Source organism: Lipophrys pholis (assembly GCF_963383615.2).
Source record: "Lipophrys pholis genome assembly, chromosome: 22".
Lineage (NCBI taxonomy): Eukaryota > Metazoa > Chordata > Actinopteri > Blenniiformes > Blenniidae > Lipophrys > Lipophrys pholis.
In genome coordinates, this window is record NC_137644.1 from 229478 (window position 1) to 249682 (window position 20205).

Genomic DNA, 20205 nt, shown 5'->3' on the forward strand with positions numbered 1-20205 from the left:
GAGACACTGACAAAACAAACCAAGTAAAAAGGCGTATGACCTTGGGATGGACTTCGTTTGGCCAAATGAAGGACATCTTCAAAACCCCAAAGACACCAAAGAAAAGCTTTTCATTCCTGCGTTACACATAGAATCATACATGGCTGTGAAACCTGGAAGCTCACAGAAGCTTTACTTGGAAAAACTCCAGACAACGCAAAGACCATGGAAAGAATCTCACAGGGCATCACCTGCAGAGACAGAAGAACCGAGCAGTGGATCAGAGAGCAAACCAGAGGGAAAGACTTCATAGTGTGCATCAAACAACAGTAGTGGAAATGAGCAGGACACTGAGCCGAAGGACAAAACCAGAGACAGAATGGGAACCAAGAGGAAAAGATCTGGAGGAAGACAGAAAACACGCTGGAGAGATGATCTGAGACGTGTGATGGTCCCGCCTGGGGGAGGACAGCTCAAGACAGGAAGACATGGAAAGGTCTGGAGAAGACCTCCGTCCAGCAGTGGACATCTAAAGGCTGGAATGAATGAAATGAACACTGTGTGTGTGTGTGTGTGTGTGTGTGTGTGAAAAGGGCAGACAAAAGCAGAATCTCTCTGAAGGCTTCAGGTTCCAGACGGAACCGGTTCCTTGACGAGTGGAACGTGAGAAACACTTGATCCTCGGAATCCAGAAGAGGATTTTATTTCACACTGGAAAAGCAAGAAGGGGTCAAGACAAGGCAGACATGGGGGGATTGATCTGTTTTTAATAATAATTTATCACCACAGCAGCTCATTAAATCCACTCAGAGCTGCTGCAGATCTTCCTCCTGGAAACCGACGCAGAGAAACCAGCGATTGTCTGAGATCACCGTCGCTGACCGACCAGTGTCTTTCTATTAGTTATGTCTTTAAGGACAGTTGTGAGTGCACACTTACATTTGTGCATATCCAGATTAAACTTTTTGGAATGTAGTACTTTTTTGTCTGAGTGTAACAAACATCATGTGTAGATGTTTGTGTAGGTGTAACAAAATCTGTGTGTGTGCAGATTAGAGTGTGTGCATTACAAAATTAGGATGTTGACACTGATATGTGCCTGTAAGCATAGCATTTGTTTTGCATACAGATTTATTTGGGTAAAAAAGTTTGAATATGCATTTCAAAATGTGCAGATTTGTGTGTAAATGCAGATTTTGTGTGACAAAGTTTGCGGAACAGAATTTGCATTCACACAGATTTGTGTGTGTATAATTAGATTTGACTGTTTTTGTGTGTCCTGTATGTGTTGTGTGTCTAGAAGGATCTGTAAATGTTCTGTCCTCACCTGATTTCTTAATTGAAGGTTGTATTTTTCCCTCAGTGCTGGCTGATAGGCTCATCTTTGTTTTGTGTTCATTTCACATACTTTATTTTGGTAATTACCTGAGCTGTGGAGCTCAGTGGTTTCAAACCTTTAGAGGGATCAAGCAAACCCTATAAGTCAACACTGTGGGCAACAACTGGACTTTTACAAGCTCAACTCTCATTGTAGACACAAATATCATAACACACAGAAAAATAGATCCACACTCTGGACATGATCTTTAGCTGTGATACAGCCACAAAGTCGTGTCTGGGTTCAAGACTCGTCAGCAGGTTGAACCCGTCACATGTGGAATCCTGGTGGTGCCCCACGTCAGCGTGCAGATGGATTGTGGGAGAAAAGTGGACGTCAGTGCAGGTGGACAGAAACATGGTGGCGATATTAAAAATACTATCTGGCTTTGTCTTCCTGCTTCTGTTCAGATTTCACCGTTTGTGTAGATTCACTTTGTAACGCTGACCTCGCACAGGAAACAAGACACTTTACCTTCATTTCTCAAATCCTGACATTTTATCTTCACCTTCATTCATCTGGTATTTCTTCACACTAACCATTAAATAAGAAGCCTCTGCTGTCTAAACTCTCCTAATGGTTTTATCAACATGAAAGAACTAAAAGACTTTCTGATCCAGAGAATCTGTTCAACACCAGACTTCTGCTGTTTCTCACATTATAAGTTATTGTAAACAAGTTGGGACTTAAAGGCAGAATTCTTCTGCTTAAACTATAAATATCTGGTCAAATCTTTATATGTGGAGTGTGCAAATCATTTTAACTATTAAATATTTGATCATTCAATTGGTCTCCAGTAGCGCCATTTAAAATAACATGTAATTTCCTACAAATAATGACGAGTTTGACCCTTCACCTATCTCCTGTTACAGAATTCTGCTAAAATAAAGATAATTAAAATGAAGCTGCAGCCCAGACTGACTGTTAAAACTAGAAGATGTTACTAATAGAAGAAGAGTCAGTTTGTGTTTGATTTAAACACGTTAATGTGGATTTAAACAGCTGATGGACTTTAATATACTTCTGGGTTCTTTACACCAGCTTTTCAGTCATCTTCTGGATTTTCTACGGTACAACTCCTCATCATATTCAGTGGTTTTCTCCCACATCCCAGAATCTACTTCTCTTCATGGATGAATATTTCATAGCTCGTAAGATCCATGAAGCTTTTCCACATTTAATTTGAATCCATTGAGAGAATCTTGAGATTTACCTTCTCAACATGTAGTGAAGTTAAATCACATCACATGTTTGTTCCTTAGGCCACTTGATTAACTGGGAAATGGGACTTTCTCAACTGGTAACAATCCCAGTTCCCAGTTTGACCATCCGATTGTGAAGAAAGCATCAAAATGAATGAACACAAATAGTCCAGCTCTGAACTTTAGAGGATCTTCCTCCCAACAGGAATCCGACTGGAGTGTCTCCGTTACAATCATGAAAGTGTTTAATGAATCTGGACGGAGGACATTCTGCTGAGGCGGTCCTCCTGGTTCTGGTACCTGAGCTTTAACAGTAAGAGACGAGGAGTGAGGAGGACGCCGCGAGACAAACAACAACAGCAATGTGTCCAGGTGAAGCTCGAGACATGTGACTATCACTGAAAAGCTTTTACTGTCCTCGGGACAAACTAAAGTTTCTTTATTTGATGAAGGAAAACAACAGGTTCTGTGAAATATTTGAATATTTTGTGTTGAATTTGGAGCTTTATTGTGAAAGGACTTGAGCCGTGATGCACAGATGGAGTTAAAGTGCCGTGCTGTGCTCGGCCTCGTCGGGGGGACATGGGAGGTTGGGGTCCCCATCAAGGACACTTGAGCACAGAGTGGTGAGAGGAGGTGGACGCTTCACCCTCTGCAGTAAAATGGAAACTAAATCATTGAGTTTGGGTGGAGCGAATGTAGAAAGAGTTTTAATGAACCTCCTCGGTTCTATTCTCATTCCTTGAGCTGCAACTCGATGTCACACGACGCTGATCAAAGACACAAACCCGCTCTCCCATCACGCAGCGCCTTTTTAATGTCTACTCTTCCTCAGTGGTTTGTTTGTCTGTCCTGCTCCTCCTCCTCCTCCTCGTCTCCGAACGTCTGCTCCTCCATGTTGATGAGCGAGTGCGAGCGAGCGGCCACCTGAGCGGCGAGGGCGGAGCTGAAGCTGAGAGTCTCGGAGCCGTGGATCTCCGTCAGCCGGTCCATCAGCGAGACGGCGGGGGCTCTCGGCTTCAGGAAGCAGTCCAGCCCGTTTTGGCCACCCTCGCCCTCTGGGACGCCGTCGTACTGGTGCAGCTCCGACGCTCCGCCCCCTCCTCTGCTGCAGACCCCCACCTGCTCCCCGCCCTCCAAACCGCAGCTGAACTCGGTCAGCGGGTCCGTGGGGGGGTCGGGCCTGGCCCCGCCCTCTGTGGAGAGGTGGCTTCCTTCTTCAGCGCCTTTGGGGGCTGGATGGTCCACCGGCTCCGGGGTGAGATCTGAGCTCTCGTTGAGAGCCGAAGCAGCGACAGCAGCTGGAAGAGAACAGGAAACAGCTGGAATCACAGGGTGGAGGAGCAGCGGCTCGTCACAATGTCCCAGGACAAGCTTTCTATGTGGAACTGCATGTTCTTCCTGTGTGTGGATTTGATCCCCCCCTCCAGATTCCAGTGAAATGTCCAGACAGCTTCTCCTCCAGCTGGTGCATTGGGACTTTTTGGACAGACTCCCTCTGACAGCAACAGGTCTCTACTGTCATGGCAGCGTCAGGTCTCTGCTGTCATGGCAGCGTCAAGGTCTCTACTGTCATGGCAGCGTCGGGTCTCTGCTGTCATGGCAGCGTCAGGTCTCTGCTGTCATGGCAGCATCAGGTCTCTACTGTCATGGCAGCATCGGGTCTCTGCTGTCATGGCAGCGTCGGGTCTCTACTGTCATGGCAGCGTCAGGTCTCTACTGTCATGGCAGCGTCAGGTCTCTACTGTCATGGCAGCGTCAGGTCTCTACTGTCATGACAGCATTGGGTCTCTACTTGGCTCTTGGTTCCGTGTCGTCGCCACTCTTCAGAAATATGTTAACAAAAATCTGGGTTTTCTTTGAGATTTGGACCATTTTCTTGTTGCCTTGGCAGGATTGGAGCTCCTTCCAGGCACTTTTGGTCGTTTGTGATTCAGAGTCATTAATTCACTGACAACATGTTTTTGGCTGCAGGACGATCCACACAAGAGAAGAAGATGCAAACTCCACAACATGCTGCCCAAGTTTAAACTTAAGGTCACACCTCTCACCTCAAACTGCAATAATAAAAGTTCTGTTTCGACTATGAACTTGTAATATTGACAAAGTTACACAGACTCGGCTCAGACCTTGGTCGTTGAAGAGCAGCTGCTTCCTCTTCATCCTCTCCACCTCCGACGCTCGGAAACCCAGGACGGCTTTCAGCTCCGACAGGACGTGGCGGGACTCCTCCCTCTCGCGGCGCTGCCGCTCCCGCTCCTCCGGAGACAGTGTGTCGGCCCACGACGCTCCGCCTTCGCCGTCCGAGTCGGAGTCGGACACGTAGGCCTCCCACTCCTGTGTGGATCCGCCAGAGACAAACAGGAGGATGGAGGGTGGAGGACGTGGAAATACACAGCTAATTGATGGTGACGGGGGAGGAGGGGGCGTTACCAGCTCCTCGGGCACCGGGTCCCGGTCCAGGATCAGAGGGTAGGACGGCGGAGCAGCAGGGACGTCAGGCAGAAAGGGCCCACACTGCTCCAGACCTTCAGCGCCGCCTGAGAGAAGGTGAGAGGACACGGCATCCCCAGAGTTATGGTTTGGAGTCACACCCAGCAGGAGCTGACTGACTCACCTGGGGAGGCGTTGGCCCGCCGCAGCATGCGCTCCACCTGGGACATGGTGTCCTCCCAGCAGCCCGAGCTGGCCTGCATGTGTGGCTGCAGCTGGTGCAGACGCTCACTCAGGTCCTTGTAGCTCTCCAGCGTCAACTCCGTCAGCTCCTTGGACACCATCAGCTTCTCCAGGTCATCCTCCAGGATGATCATCCTGACCGCGACGCATGCGCGCACACACACACACACACACACACACACACACACACACACACACACACACACACACACACACACACACACACACACACACACACACACACACACACACACACACACACACACACACACACACACACACACACACACATCACTCCGAAGATGATGGTCTGAGCGGTCCATCACAGGTGTTCATTCCTCAGTGTGTATGTGTGTGTGTGTGTGTGTGTGTGTGTCTCACTCGCTGAGCAGCGCCTTGAGGTGGAGCTGCAGGCTCCGGATGGAGGTGTGCAGCGTGTTGAGCTCTCGGCACTTCTCCCGGGCCCGCCCCGTCCTGTCGGAGCCCGCCGCCCTGGGCTGCGTCTCGAAGTGGCGGTGGAAGTCATAGCTGCGCTGCACTTCGCCCAGGCAGGCGGCCAGGGCGTGATGGAGGGGCTCGGTCATGGCGGCGATGGAGCGGTGCAGCGGTGGCGTGGCAGGAGGAGGAAGCTGAAAGGAGGCTTCACCTTTAGGCGCGACCTCCTCCAGCTCCTCTATCCGCTGAGGCGAGAGGAGGAGAGCCAGCCGACGGAAACATTCTGAGCTTTGCCCCGCCCACAGCTGGAACAACATCTGCAGGAGGAAACATCAGCATCAGGTTAACGTCCTGTGGAGGCGGGGTGGAGTCCAGCACCTCCAGACGTCACACGGAGGTGGAGCACTCCATGCTTTGCATGTCCCCAGAAAAAAGCATTTTTAGGCCCCGTTAACACCTTTCAAGGGAAAATGCATAATTTTTGCAGTTCAGAAAAGTTTTGGTTTGAAATCAGCTGGAACAAACTGCAGGTGTGTGTTTTCCAAAAGCTCAAAGATCCTTTTGTTGGGATTTAGTCGACTTCAGTGTCAAGAACTCCAAAATGCTTCAGGCTTTACTATCCATTTCGGTCATTTTTAATAATTTAACTATTAAGTCAAATTCCAAATGAATTGTTGAGTACCTCTTATGAGACCACACCATTTCCTGAGAAACAGGTGGTGCGCCGACTTTAGTTGATGCATGTCAGATTCCATTTTTTATAAAATAACTATGTTCGATTATTGTTCATTATCATCGATAGTCAAGCTGCCCAAAACCTTATTAAAGGCGCTATTGGTATTGGTGCTCCATGAGGAAGAAATTCCAACGCTTTTTATGTCCTTTATGTCAGCAATGGTGTTTCCTTGGCTGTGGTCCAGTTCAGGACTGTCAGCAGAACTGTATATGTGAGTAAACATTATCTTATCATTCCAGAGGGAAATTCTCTAAATTCCTTATATGTTTGTAGTATTTTAATATATCTAATCTGTACATGTTTTGTTGGTGGTAGTTTTACTTAGTGCTAAATTAATATTGGTATAGATGGAGGTAAAATGTGTTTATTGGTTCTTCTTCTTCTGGGTTCAATGGCAGTTTGCATCCATAAAGTTGCACAACCTCCATCTGCTTGTTCTACCTATCTACATCTATCTGCACTGGTTCCCACTGCTCTCGTGTCTATTGGTTCTATTCCATGTTTTAAGGTGATAGTTTCTTAATGGGAAGCTCAAAATCTCAAGTTTCCATCCAGTATTGTAGAAGGGAAAAGGCTAAATGAAGCATTTTATGGGAGCTGGTGCACTGAAACAGAGTTAGCAGACGGGCGTCCTGTTGTCTCATGAGTCTCCCTCCGTCTCACCTTCAGGGCGGGCAGGCTGTAGTCGTCCGTCAGCTCCTGGGCCTGCTCGTCGCCCAGGTGTTCCATTCCCAGGCCCAGTCCCAGCTCCTTCAGCGGCACCGCGGACACATAGTTGGTCACATTGTCGATCTCAGAGTTCAGAGGGAACGTTCAGAGGCGTTAAGGATTCCAAATCAGCTTCTGTTGATGAACATGATCCTTTCTTGTCTTTCAAATGAATGAATCAAATGTTGCATGAATCTAAATGTTGAGTTTGACTCATCAGAGGAGCCTTGCTGTTTCCAGTTTCCTCAGAGACGTGCAAAGGATATGCCTTGAGCATGTGACACGTGGCCCGCCGCGAGGCCCTGAAGGCCGAGCGCAGCGCCCGGTACAAGGCCTTCCTCAGTCCCATGAGTTGCTGGCCGCGTGGCACCGCCCCCAGCCCCGCCCCCAGCCCCACCCTGCTAAAGGAGCTGGCCGCACAAACCCTGTCGAGCAAACTTGACAAGTGAAATGTGATACAACTGTGGAGACGTCTCAGGGAGGGGGGGGCACACACAACACTGAACAGCACAGCACTGCAGACCAGACGCACAGACACCAGGGGGCGGCGGGAGTGCGAACAGGAGCTAACAGGTACCAACAGATGCTAACAGGCGCCAACAGGAACTAACAGGAGCTAACAGGAGCTAACAAGTACCAACAGATGCTAACAGGCGCTAACAAGAACAAACAGGAGCTAACAGGAGCTAACAGATACCAACAGATGCTAACAGGCGCTAACAAGAACTAACAGGTACCAACAGATGCTAACAGGAGATAAATGATGATAACAAGTACTAACAGGTGTAACAGGTACTAACAGGAACTAACAGATGATAACAAGTACTAACAGGTATAACAGGTACTAACAGGAACTAACAGATGATAACAAGTACTAACAGGTATAACAGGTACTAACAGGAACTAACAGATGATAACAAGTACTAACAGGTATAACAGGTACTAACAGGAACTAACAGATGATAACAAGTACTAACAGGTATAACAGGGACTAACAGGGACTAAAAGGTGTAACGGGCAGGCAGGACAAACAAGACCCATAAACATCCAATTAAAACTTCTATTGTCTATTGGTCTTAAACTAACGATAATTTCTGAGAGTTTTAGTTTGAGCTAGGCAGTTAACTCAGAGTGTAAATGGAATATGATGGTGATTTAATCTACAACTTGAAGCTTTTCTCAGCTTTTAGATGGTGTTATGCGAATATGTTCATGATCAGATCGTCAAATCTGCACCTGGAACGATCTGATATTAGAGCTAATCATGTGTAGGGTGGGGTTGTGGGTCGGTTGGATGCTTCAGAATAACTTGTATTTCTTTACTTTTGGCGTCTTCCCATTTGTGATGGACATAAATTTAATTCTGGGATTTAAATGTGACGACAGGGCGCTCATTCAACACCAAGAGACATTGTGTTTCACATTCAGATTGAAGTTCTGCAACATCTGGAATTGTCCCGCTGTGAGACAAATGAAGCAATAGCTCATCTACTATACGGAAAAACATAATCCATGTAATTATGGCTGCGTTGGGGGGAATCTGATTGGGTGGAACCCAGATGTGACTGGTTGTGTGATTGTTTGTGTGGACGTGAAGCGAGCCGACTTACAGGGTGAACCCTCTGGAGATGACCTCCGTCTCCTGCACCAGGCGCAGCGCTTTGCGCGACAGCCCCGTCAGGGTCTTGGCGTTGTGAATCAGAGACTGGAGCTGCGTGGCCCGGGCGTGGACGGCCCTCTGCATGCGGCCCAGCCTCCACAGCGCGAAGCCCCGCAGGCCCACCCAGCCCAGCAGCACCAGAGCCCAGGGGCCGGCGGCCAGCGGCCACAGGCCCTGCGACACAGAGCAGAGTCCCAGCAGCACTGCAGCCAGGCCGACCAGCCCCGCCACGTCCCTGAGAGGAGAGTAGAGCAGCAGGAGTTACACACACGGCCTGAAATACCATGAGCTTCCCATGGTCCGAGTGGCTGCTGCAGGACGACCTACCAGACTGAGGGCTGGGCGATGAGGCTGGGTCTGGGCAGGGTGCTGGCCCGGCCGGGAGAGCCGGAGGGCGAGGAGCTGAGGGTAAGCAGACTGGGATCCAGCAGCTCGATGAGCTCCACGTCCTCCTGCAGCAGTACGTCCTGGTCCAGGATGCAGCACACCGAGTACTGACCAAACACACCGTCCTGCAGGCCAGGACAGGAGGTCACACTGAAATACTGCCATACATACTCATTATGGGTGAGACTCTAGGTATCTACGTGTCATTTCTAGAAATAACTTCAGACCAACAGGTATGATTGTTTTCCTCCTGCCTCACTGGTTTCTCTCCATCTATCCTCGCTCTCCTGCTGCGGTTCCTCCTGCTCCTCCCACAGTGCATCATCCTCCATTAGAGATTTTAAACCCTTTAAATTGCTTGTTTTCCATCATCCAGTGTGTCAAACACATTGTTCTCCTTCACATTCTTCTTACCAGATGATAGTATCTGCAGGCAGTAATGAGGTTTGTTGACTTTTCTACTGGACATTTTTTTTATAATAATAACTTAATTATTTGTGTATGCAAATATCCTCATATCTCGCATGTTTAAAAAAATGTATCAGTTTGAATGATTCAGAAATTGAGATGCTGCTGAGAGCTTCTGCCGATAACAATGAAGTCCACTGGGACAGACAGTCACACAGCTTTTACTTCTCCAGTTTTATGTGGTTAAAAGCTGCATTTGATTCTGAGGATGACTTGAGTTGAGGTGTGGTGATGAAGAGGATGAAGAGGAGCTGTCACCGTCCTTTCGGGTTCCTGCTCCACCTACCAGCTGCTGCTCCAGCTTACGGGATGCAGCCGCCTGGCAAATCGGGCTCCATCTCCACAAGGCCTCCACCAGCCTCCACAAGCGTCCTCCCTGGAAATCACACGTACACAACGGGAGGGGGGGTTAGAAAACAACAGCCTCAGTCGATGCCCTGAACATATCAGAGGCCTGTACTAGGAACCTGATCAACATATCAGAGGCCTGTACTAGGAACCTGATCAACATATCAGAGGCCGGTACTAGGAACCTGATCAACATATCTGAGGTCTGTACTAGGAACCTGATCAACACAGTTATGACATATTCACATGTAGAAATTGGTCTTTTGACCAAATAGTTCCGTTTTCCCCTCCCTATGACGATACCTACGGGAAAAGGCTTCCCCCAGACCCTGCTGTCAGAGGCCGGTACTGCAGCTACATGGTGCCTCGCGCTTTAAAAACCTCTGCTCTCACAGCCCAGTTTCCCCAGAGACAAACACAATAAGTGCAATGTGTGTGTGAAAACAGAAACCACACACACACTCCACCGCTTGAAGTTTTACAATCCTTTGCACTGTAAAAATAGAAACTACAGAGAGAAAAGAATTCCTCCAGAAAAACAAGAGGGAATGTTGATGTTTCTCTGGAGTCTCTACCGACACAGTTCTGCTTTCTGCTCGCCGCCTCCGGACGGATTTCTGTCCCAGAGTAAACAGACGCAGCGATACGATCAGCTCCAGGTTTTAAATTCACTGATGCAGAGAAGAAAGAGCTCAGGCTTTACGTAACATTTCCATCATGAATAGGATTAATGTTCCACTAATGTGCTTACAGGGAAAAACTTTGTTGAAATCTGGACTTCAGGTGAACCGGCTGGTGTTTCTAGATTCAGACCTTTTTGGTTTTTTTATGTCTTAAAAGAAAACCATGTAGGAAGTACAGTGCAGCAGTGGTTCTGATTGAGAAGGATTAAAATAAAGGTCCGTTTACACTGAAACACAGAGAAAAACACATAATTTTGTGTTTCTGTTTGAAGCTTTTTTCTTTCTGGGGACATTTTTGTTAAAAACAGCAGTAATGGAGGTTTTTTTGTGGTAAAGTAGCAGCTCTCTGTTGTCATACAGCGACACCTAGTGGCCCCAGATGGTAGCTCACATTACATTAGTATATTTCCAGCTTTCATCGACGTTCACTCATGTGGGACTAGTGAGTCTATGTTGTGATATGCACGATACAAATTAATCATATTTTTAAGAAAGTGAATAGTTGAAGTGCTAAAGCCTAAAGATGATTCCGTCTTGGTGACTTGTTTTGCTCCGCTCCAGGAAACGGATCACCGGAGGACGGTCCCAAAGCGTTTCCTGCCTGATCCGAGTCCCCCGTCCTCTTTAAAGCCACAGAGCGGCCCACAGGAAGCGTGACACACACGGAAAGTTCCCGAACGAGGCGAACACGGCGCCGACTCCCGTCCGAGAGGAGAGGCCGGGTCGCGTGACGCCAAGCTGAATTACAGGCCGCCTCAAACTGCAGAGATTAACACACAAACACCTGAACACAGGCGGTGCCACGGTGCTGGGTGGAGCTGGAACTCCGTCTGAGAGGAAGCAGAGCACTCGGAGGAATCCTCTGTGTGCCATCACTTCTACAAGTAGAGCAGCGGCTGGAAATACAGTTTACCTCCAATCAAAGAGCAGAATGCTAATAAACACCTGGGAGTGAATGCAGGGAGTCGTTCTCATCATGTGGAGCACCAGTGACCACAGCAGTCCCACTGTGTGTCCCACTGTGTGTCCCACTGTGTGTCCCACAGCAGTCCCACTGAGTGCCCCACTGTGTGTCCCACAGCAGTCCCACTGAGTGTCCCACAGCAGTCCCACTGAGTGCCCCACTGTGTGTCCCACAGCAGTCCCACTGTGTGTCCCACTGTGTGTCCCACAGCAGTCCCACTGTGTGTCCCACAGCAGTCCCACTGAGTGTCCCACAGCAGTCCCACTGTGTGTCCCACTGTGTGTCCCACAGCAGTCCCACTGTGTGCCCCACTGTGTGTCCCACTGTGTGTCCCACAGCAGTCCCAATGTGTGTCCCACTGTGTGTCCCACAGCAGTCCCACTGAGTGCCCCACTGTGTGTCCCACAGCAGTCCCACTGTGTGTCCCACTGTGTGTCCCACAGCAGTCCCACTGAGTGCCCCACTGTGTCCCACAGCAGTCCCACTGAGTGTCCCACAGCAGTCCCACTGTGTGCCCCACTGAGTGTCCCACAGCAGTCCCACTGTGTGCCCCACTGTGTGTCCCACAGCAGTCCCAATGTGTGTCCCACTGTGTGTCCCACAGCAGTCCCACTGTGTGTCCCACTGTGTGTCCCACTGAGTGCCCCACAGCAGTCCCACTGTGTGTCCCACTTGTTAGAGTGAGCATCAACACTCAAATCTATTAGTTCTGTCTGACTGCAGGACACACACACACACACACACACACACACACACACACACACACACACACACACACACACACACACACACACACACACACACACACACACACACACACACACACACACACACACACACACACACACACACACATACACACACACACCAGGAAATATGTGTGTGTGTGTGTGTGTGAAGGATTTCCTCCATCTCCTGACCAAGACATTTGAGTTTTTTGAAATAAACTCGCTCTTCATCGTCATGCAGATCTTCTTCATTTAAAAAGTGTTTTCCTTCTTTGCCCTCTGGAAACTGTTCCAAAACTCCAAGCCATCTGTTGTGTAAAGTAGAGGTAGAACTGACCGAGGTTCTCCGTCCCTCTCCTCCAGGAGACGCAAGGTCGTCCTCCTCGCCGCCACATTCGTCCTCCTGCGACGCAGTGGGACATGCCTCGAAGTCTGTGTGGCCTAAATCGTGCAGGTACTGGAACAGAGGAGAGTTCTGCAGACAGAGAAGAGCCAGAAACCAAACTTGGAGAAGGTATAAACCATTCCGTCCAATGTAAAGACAATCATAGTGGTTAGTGGACGGCTCATGGGAGTATCTGGCTAAAGCCATGTATGCACGGGGAGAACATGCAAACTACACATCAATCAGCTGCAGCTCTGAGCAATCAGGCAAAATCTCCTGGAAAAGTATGAAATGAGAGGAGAGAGACAGGAAGTGTTGCTTTGGACTGACTGACACTCATCCTGACTTCTGCCCCAGTTTGTGGTGCATTAATGTGAAGGCTGAAGTGTGACTGATCGGCTTCAGGACGCCGAGTCGTCACACAGCGGCTCTTTCTATCCAACATCTTCTAGAATCCATGTGACTCCATAAAGCACCAGGATCTCACACTCGTGTCAGGACGCTCTCTGGGATGTTCAACGCCACCAAACACTCATTTTCTCCTCATGAAATTCAACCTGGACTCAATAAACAGATTGAAGCTTCACATGACACAGATTATATACTTTCATATACTCATCAACTATTCACTAAAATGCTGGTTTATGTTGTATTTATGAAAACTAAGAGTGAAAATCAATCAACTTTTTAGCCATTTTAGCAGCTTTGGCCATGGTAGCCATGTTAGCGTTTTAGCCTTTTTTGGTCATAATAATTAAAGAAAAATTTAAGAATATAGATAGTTCTATATGTTCTATGTCTATTCTATATATATCTTTAAAAAACAAGGATAAAAAAGGGTGAAAATCTCTTAAGGCAAGAAATATAACAAGAATATTAAATTACAAGGTTGAAAAAGGCCAAACATTTTAATATAAATCTAAACAAATATTCAACCATATGTAGTATTTATGTAATATTTGAAACAAGTTAGCCTAAAACAATCAGCCAAATAAGACAAAACAGTCCTGATCTTCATCTCAAAGACAATTAAATGATGGTATATTTACCAAAGTCCGCAAGTTTGCCAACGAACCCCAACCCATTTAGTCCTGCAATACCAATCTGGACCACTAGATGGTGTACTGAGTCACTCCAGGAATAGTTCATACGATTGCTGAACCTCTTGGTTACGACACAGTGATGTAGTCTGTGTTATAATGTAGGTTTACACCACCTCCAAAAACTGCCTTCAAATAAATGACAAAAAATGCACAGGGAGACTTTTTAGTGCGAACGCGGAACTTCCCCTTTAAGAGGAGCAGGCGAGTGTTAAAGCCTCAGTCTGGGACTGCAGGTTCAAAACCCTGATGTCAACAACAGTCTGCACATTTCCTTCAATCAGAATCAGTGGATTACCAAACGGTGAAGTGACTCGACACTGCCACCTCATGGACAACAAAACCTCTTTAAAAACGTTTACACGTATGAAAATCAAGTTTAATTTCTCAGGTTTCTAACTGTTACCTGCTCTGTCTTATCCTGGGCTGCTTGGCTGGAAGAGATTATACTTTAACAGAGATACGGTTCATATTTCAGACACTAAATCTATAAAAGATCCAGAATCTGATCCAGATGTACGAGTGTGTATTTGCACCAGCAGACTGTCTCCGAGTACCTTCTTGTTCCACAATAAAATACTTTCTGCTGGTTATCACACTTTGTTTCGCTTGTTTTACATTTTCACTTTGAATGAATCGTGTTTGTCTGTTTGGTTCATTTTCTTACTCCTGTTACGTCTTATTAACTGATAAGATGGTAACTCTTCGGCAAAGTGACCTGCTGTGGTCATTTCTGCATTTTTACTGATATATTTTTGACGACAGCACATTAATGACAATAATCTGATATATCATTAAGATTAACCTGCCTGCTTGAGAATTAAACTCACACAATGGGCCCAATCAAAATACAGCAAGAAATGGTGATGCACATTTGATTTTTGGTCCATGTAATGGATTTTTACATACTTTATCATGTTTAAATGGCACAATGGGAGGTGTGGAAGGATAGAAATACCCTGACACTACCCTCCTGGGTCTGGAACTCCATCAAGGGTTAAAGAAAGGTGCTGCATGGACGAACACATTCCAAGACTGAAAAAAGGCGTCTCACAATGTAAACAAGGCTGGAATTTGCAGATAAAGGAATGAAGCTCAGGTCTCAGGTGGTTTGGAAGAAAAACAAAGATCTGATCTGAGAAAGAGGAGGAGCTTCTTCAGATTGGTAATCCCACTGGGCTGCAATCCCACATAGGAATCCTGGAGTGTCCGCATGCATTGTTACCCCAGGGTCATGTTGTCACCCTCCAGATGAATAGTTACCCCAGGGTCATGTTGTCACCCTCCAGATGAATAGTTACCCCAGGATCATGTTGTCACCCTCCAAATGCATAGTTACCCCAGGACCATGCTCCAAATGCATAGTTACCCCAGGACTATATGATGGTGTCACTTCTACATGTTACCCCAGCATAACGCTGTCACCTCCTGATGGTTATTTTCTAGAAGCGACGCAGTGTACCCCCCCCCCCCCCCCCCCCCCCGAGGAGGGGTTTAAACACTGCGGCCTCTTCCCCAGGACCAGCGAAGCTTCTTGATAGAAGCAGCCGGGCTCTCCGGTCGATGTAGAGGCGGACAAAGCGAAGCAGCAACAGGGCAACAGGGCAGAGCTAAGAAAGCTAGCCTCCTCCACCTCCTCCGCCAAGGAGCCCCGGTCCGCCGCCTCACGTCTTGACCCTCCGGCCACCGGGCGGGATGACAAAGCACAAGTTCACGTCCGGCGGCGGCGGTAACCAACCTCAAAGACCACGTCTTCGTCAAACTCCTCAGTCATTGCTCTCCGCCATCGACGCGCAGCCCGTTGAACGATGGCGAGGGGCAACGGCAGCGGCGGGTGGGGGACGTCTTGTGGGGGTAACAGCGGGGAGAAGTTACCACTGCCGGTTTGCCCAAGAACTACAACTCCCATTAGGTATTGCGCCCTCTGACAGCCGCTATGACTGACAAGAGCGTTACGTCAACGCGTCCGCCATATTGGACCGGGCAAGAGAACACTACAGTAGAATAGAAAATGCTTTATTAATTCTTTATCAAAAGCAGTGGTCCACACAAAATATAATATAACAAGTGAAATAGCATGTTAAAATAGAAAATAAGTCATAATAGAATTAAATAAGTAATATTAGATATTACTTTGTACAATATTGGATTTCACTTATACAGTACTTTTCCATAAAGCGCCTTGTGCTGTTATTCACATTCACACACCAGAGGACGTATCTGCCACGCAAGGTGCTCAGTCCATCCATTGGGAGCAGTTTGGGGTTCATTGTCTTTCTCAAGGACACTTTAACAGGGGGACGGGGGTGTTGGGACTTTAAACTAAAACCTTTCAATTGAGAGTTGACTACTCTGCTGATCATTCGAGCCACAGGTGCCCCAAAGTTTAATGGTGACCAACTCACTCACTGGTGGACAGATACAGATATGTATTAACCAAAGTTTTTTCTGGATAAAAACTACTGTATCTGTTACATTCCAAATCAAGATTCAATGCTTTATTTGATAAGCCTGATGTCTGATATCAACTTGTTTCTTTGCTGATTTCTGTCTTAGTTCTATTTTTTACTATTCCTAAATACCCACCTGGAGGAAACAGACATTTGCAATTTGTCTTTTCCACCTTTGCCTTGGTGTTGGGTGCTTCTCTGTAAATGTGCCAATGGATGGCTATGCTGTAATTGGTGTTATAGAGATAAAGATCAAATTGAAATAAAAAGCCATGCACAAAGCCACGACAGTGAGACTATGAATGGTTCATTAAGTCTGATGGTTTCATGACTGATCTTTTTCGCTTGGATCCAGTCAGGAAATACAGAAACATCTTTACTTGTTTCTCTTGTTTAATGAGGTCTTTCTCTGTTAAATAGATTGAAGGTTCAAGTGGAGAGATGTAAAAGGTTTGGAGGACAGCTTAATATCAGCTTAAAACACAATGGATGTATACCAACTTGGTCTCACATTGATTTCATTATATTGCATTTCACATAATGGACTCTTATGAGTTTAAGACAGGATAAAATAAAAAGATTTGGATAGTAGTATCAATCTAAATATTATCAAAAATTATATATTAATTTTGGTTTAAATGATAAAATAATGAAATATAAATTAAATTAGTGAGTTATGAATGAAAAAGGTCTGTTTTGTTTAACAATGTTGCTTTATGATGATGATGATTATGATAATTCTACTAATACTAAGAATAATAATTATGATAATAATAATAATAATAATAATAATAATAATAATAATAATAATAATAATAATAATAATAATAATAATAATAACAATAATAATAATATCTGTACATTTACAAAAGAAACTCAACAAAATCCAAAAATAGCAACAGAAACGTGTTTGAAAACCAGTGATAAGAAGCAATCAATATAAATTAAAACAATATGATTACTAAAAGACAGAAGGGAAGGAATACTGACATACAGACTTACATCGTAAATCCCACATTATCTGGGATTTTAAATTAATCGAAACAGATGATTTCAGCTCTCAACAGGAGCAGTTTGCCCGGACCAATATGGCGGCTCCGTTGACGTGTATTGGATCCAGGAGCCATTGCGGCCTTTGTTGGGACAAACCGTTAAGGGAGCGCTTTGGAGCGCCTCTCGCGGCCGAGAGGAGCAACGACAGCCTCAACCGTTTAACCCAAGCCAACTGAATGTAAAGTTAGAGGAAAGGGCAAAGGCGTAACCAGAAGTATGATCAAAATATAAGCTGAAACATATTCAATTAAATACCATTATGAGATATAACGCAACATGTAGCTAATGCTCATAAGTTCAAAGTACCTTTAGGAAATATATAATGCTTGTGTGATCGTATCATCTTATTTTCCAGCAAATGTTGCTGCCGTTCTTTGAGGATACCTATACTTTGGAAGGCAACCGGATGTTAATGACTCCGTGTTTGTCTCGCTTTGGGCCGTTTGGGGAAAAAGCACCGTGGCTAAAAACTTCGAAAAATGGAAAAAGGGTCAGGAGCAAAGCGTTTATCTGTGCGTCCTCTGGAGAGATAAGAGCCCGCCGCGGGGATGGAAGTGTGTGTTTTATCCGGGAGGAGGTTCACACGATGACAACGGTGTCGATGGAGGAAAAAACGCAACTTTTCACGCATTTCCATTGAAAGTCAAATTAACTCATGGAGAAAGGAGCAAGTCTGGAGTCATGAGCGCAGGTTTGTGTGGGGAGAAAAACTCTACTCTGCAACCTTTTCAAAAGTCAGAACTGTTTTCAGAGAGTTTATCTCAGGAAAATGACCCAAACTGTGCGCTTTTAGTAGCAGCACCCACTTCATTTTCAGTCAGCCTCAGTTTTATTGCAGTTTTTCTAAATAACAGCTTTCCTGAAGAAAGTGAACTTGATGTCAGTGTTTGGAGGAAATCTGCCTCTCGGCTTGTTATTACTGCCCCTGCAGCAGACACAGGGCTTCAATCCTTTGTCTTTTAACATCTGCCCTGCTGTGGATGCACACAGTCCGACTTTGTCATCCAAAGCTTTGTTAAAGTCTTAACATTTACCTGTTTAAGGAGGGCAAGTCTTTACAAAGTCCGTTTCTATAAGTATCATCTGTATTTTACATGTTAATTCCACATACCTGGTTGTCATATAACATAGGGCCAGATTCCGCTTACAAATCTTTAAGTTTAAGAGTTGTTCGCTTTTATCAAAACGTATATATCTGTGAAGACTTTGCTTATTGTCTTAACTTAGTTGTCGACATGTATTAGACAGTTCGGCTGATATTTAAGTTCTTAATTACGTCTTGGTTAAAGTGTTTTTCTTCACTTTGTCTGCTAACGCTGCAATCCCCCATAAAGTTTCAGTTGCATTCAAGTCAGTGGCTTGTCAAATATAAACTTTTTCCATATAAAATGTGAGCCGGATTAAGAAGCTGCAGCTCCAGGTTGTAATTATTGCAGTTTTCAGGGTGGTCATGGTAAGGTGTGTGTGTACAGGTGAGGTGAAGGTATATTTGGTGTTTCTGTGAATGGAGTCTGGTGGCAGGGGGACAACGTGTAGAGCGGTTTTTAGGTTGTTGGCCTTTTGGGAAACATCCGCTCGATGACTCCACTTCTCGTGGTGTTCAGCCAAAGCTTGAGCCAGGAGAGCGGAAAATCTGGCCTACAATCTGAATTCACAGCTTTTCACCAGCCTGCACACTCAGCTGTTTCTTCAAACAAAAATGGATTTAAGAAACAGGCACCAGAAGAGTTAAATCCACAAAATTCACTTTTATACTCTCATATTTCACTGCCAAGTCTATAAAAGCCAAAATGAAGATAAGCGTCAATATATTTCTGGATTTTGCTTGGAAAAAAATCGATCAACATTTCAGGTCAAGATACTTTTTTGATCCCTAAAATAGATTACATTCTAAATTGGTCACAATAAGTCAAAAAAGACAAAAGCTCCTGAATAAACTTTCTGCATATTATACATGTATATAATATTTAAAGGCCGTATTTGTGATGAGATCACATTATTACTGTAATCAAGTATGCTTTAAATGTTGTTGCTCTCATTTATGAATAGAATAGAATAGAAACACCTCATTTATTTATCTCAGAAGGAAATTCTGTATAAAATTGTTCCACACAGAAAATAATACACAGAATAGAGTTAAAATAGCAATAAGTAACATTAAATATAATATATACAGTGCTAAGTGATAACATTTGAGTTTGTAGTTTTACACACAATATTTTTTAAAGTACTCAAGTATGCTACTTAAATATAGTAATCTGGTTAATTTTACTGAAACTTACAAATGCTAATAAGGCTGTAGAAACACAGTATTTCTGAATATGTAATGGTAATCATACTGGAGTTCAATCCGCACCATGTTCTCTACGAAAGCTGTTAAATTGTAGGTTTATTTTATAGTTAATTAAAGTGACGTGAGTATTTGTAATTTAATTCAAATTACAAAGTCATATTTCTTAAATTATTTTTTTTCAAAAGTGCATTTTTCCAATGATTATTTAAAATGTTAGTTAGTTTTAGTTTCATAAAAGTTTTCGATGTCTGACGAGATGATTTCTGTTGGTATTGATCCTGGAGGTAAACCCTCGGTGTGACCTCGGTGTCCCCCCGGCTCGCAGCTGTCTGTCTCCTGTTCAAGGAGGCTTGACTGAAGCGTGCTGACTCGGCGCTGCGTCATTAATGTGACAGGACGTGCAAGTCCATTTCCTGTAAATCTTTCTTTTTCTCTTCCAGGTGTGAAGAAGCCTCCGTTAGCTCCCAAACCCAAACTCCCCCCCACCAGCAAGCCCTCCCCCCCGCCCATCGCCCCCAAGCCGGGCCTCCCGTCCCAGGCCGCTGCCGCCACGCAGCCGTCCCCCCCCACAC

At 45.6% G+C, this 20205-nt stretch overlaps 2 protein-coding genes across 3 annotated transcripts in view; one reads left to right on the forward strand and one right to left on the reverse strand.

Annotated features, from left to right (window-relative positions):
- Positions 1–727: 727 nt before the first annotated feature.
- On the reverse strand, positions 728–15741 carry vezt (vezatin, adherens junctions transmembrane protein). 2 transcript variants are annotated; one of them, XM_080491853.1, is made up of 12 exons: positions 15576–15741; positions 12690–12827; positions 9916–10005; positions 9102–9286; positions 8725–9009; positions 7381–7539; positions 7070–7217; positions 5617–5987; positions 5177–5370; positions 4993–5099; positions 4689–4896; positions 728–3860 (listed from the first exon to the last, which is right to left on the reverse strand). In XM_080491853.1, exons 1-12 carry the CDS (start codon positions 15609–15611, stop codon positions 3391–3393), a joined length of 2391 nt encoding a protein of 796 aa, XP_080347979.1. In that variant the 5' UTR covers positions 15612–15741; the 3' UTR covers positions 728–3390. The 2 variants fall into 2 exon arrangements, with proteins under 2 accessions (XP_080347979.1, XP_080347978.1); XM_080491852.1 differs by having other exon boundaries at positions 7381–7551.
- Positions 15742–17840: 2099 nt separating this feature from the next.
- The window catches only part of fgd6 (FYVE, RhoGEF and PH domain containing 6), a 32432-nt gene continuing 30067 nt past the window's right edge, over positions 17841–20205 (forward strand). Inside the window, exons 1-2 of the mRNA XM_080492248.1 lie at positions 17841–18031; positions 20074–20171. Coding sequence (XP_080348374.1) covers positions 18022–18031; positions 20074–20171 — 108 coding nt within the window. The 5' untranslated portion in view covers positions 17841–18021. The remainder of the gene's footprint in view (positions 18032–20073; positions 20172–20205) is intronic.

What these genes read in the sequence shown, in the direction of transcription:
- vezt (XM_080491852.1), bottom strand. Translation starts at nt 15,611, where the DNA reads ATGACTGAGGAGTTTGACGAAGACGTGGTCTTTGAG. An exon ending in ACGAAGACGTGGTCTTTGAG is followed by an intron (nt 12,828 to 15,575) that starts GTTGGTTACCGC and finishes CTCTGTCTGCAG; the next exon opens with AACTCTCCTCTGTTCCAGTA. An exon ending in ATCGCCCAGCCCTCAGTCTG is followed by an intron (nt 9,010 to 9,101) that starts GTAGGTCGTCCT and finishes CTCTCCTCTCAG; the next exon opens with GGACGTGGCGGGGCTGGTCG.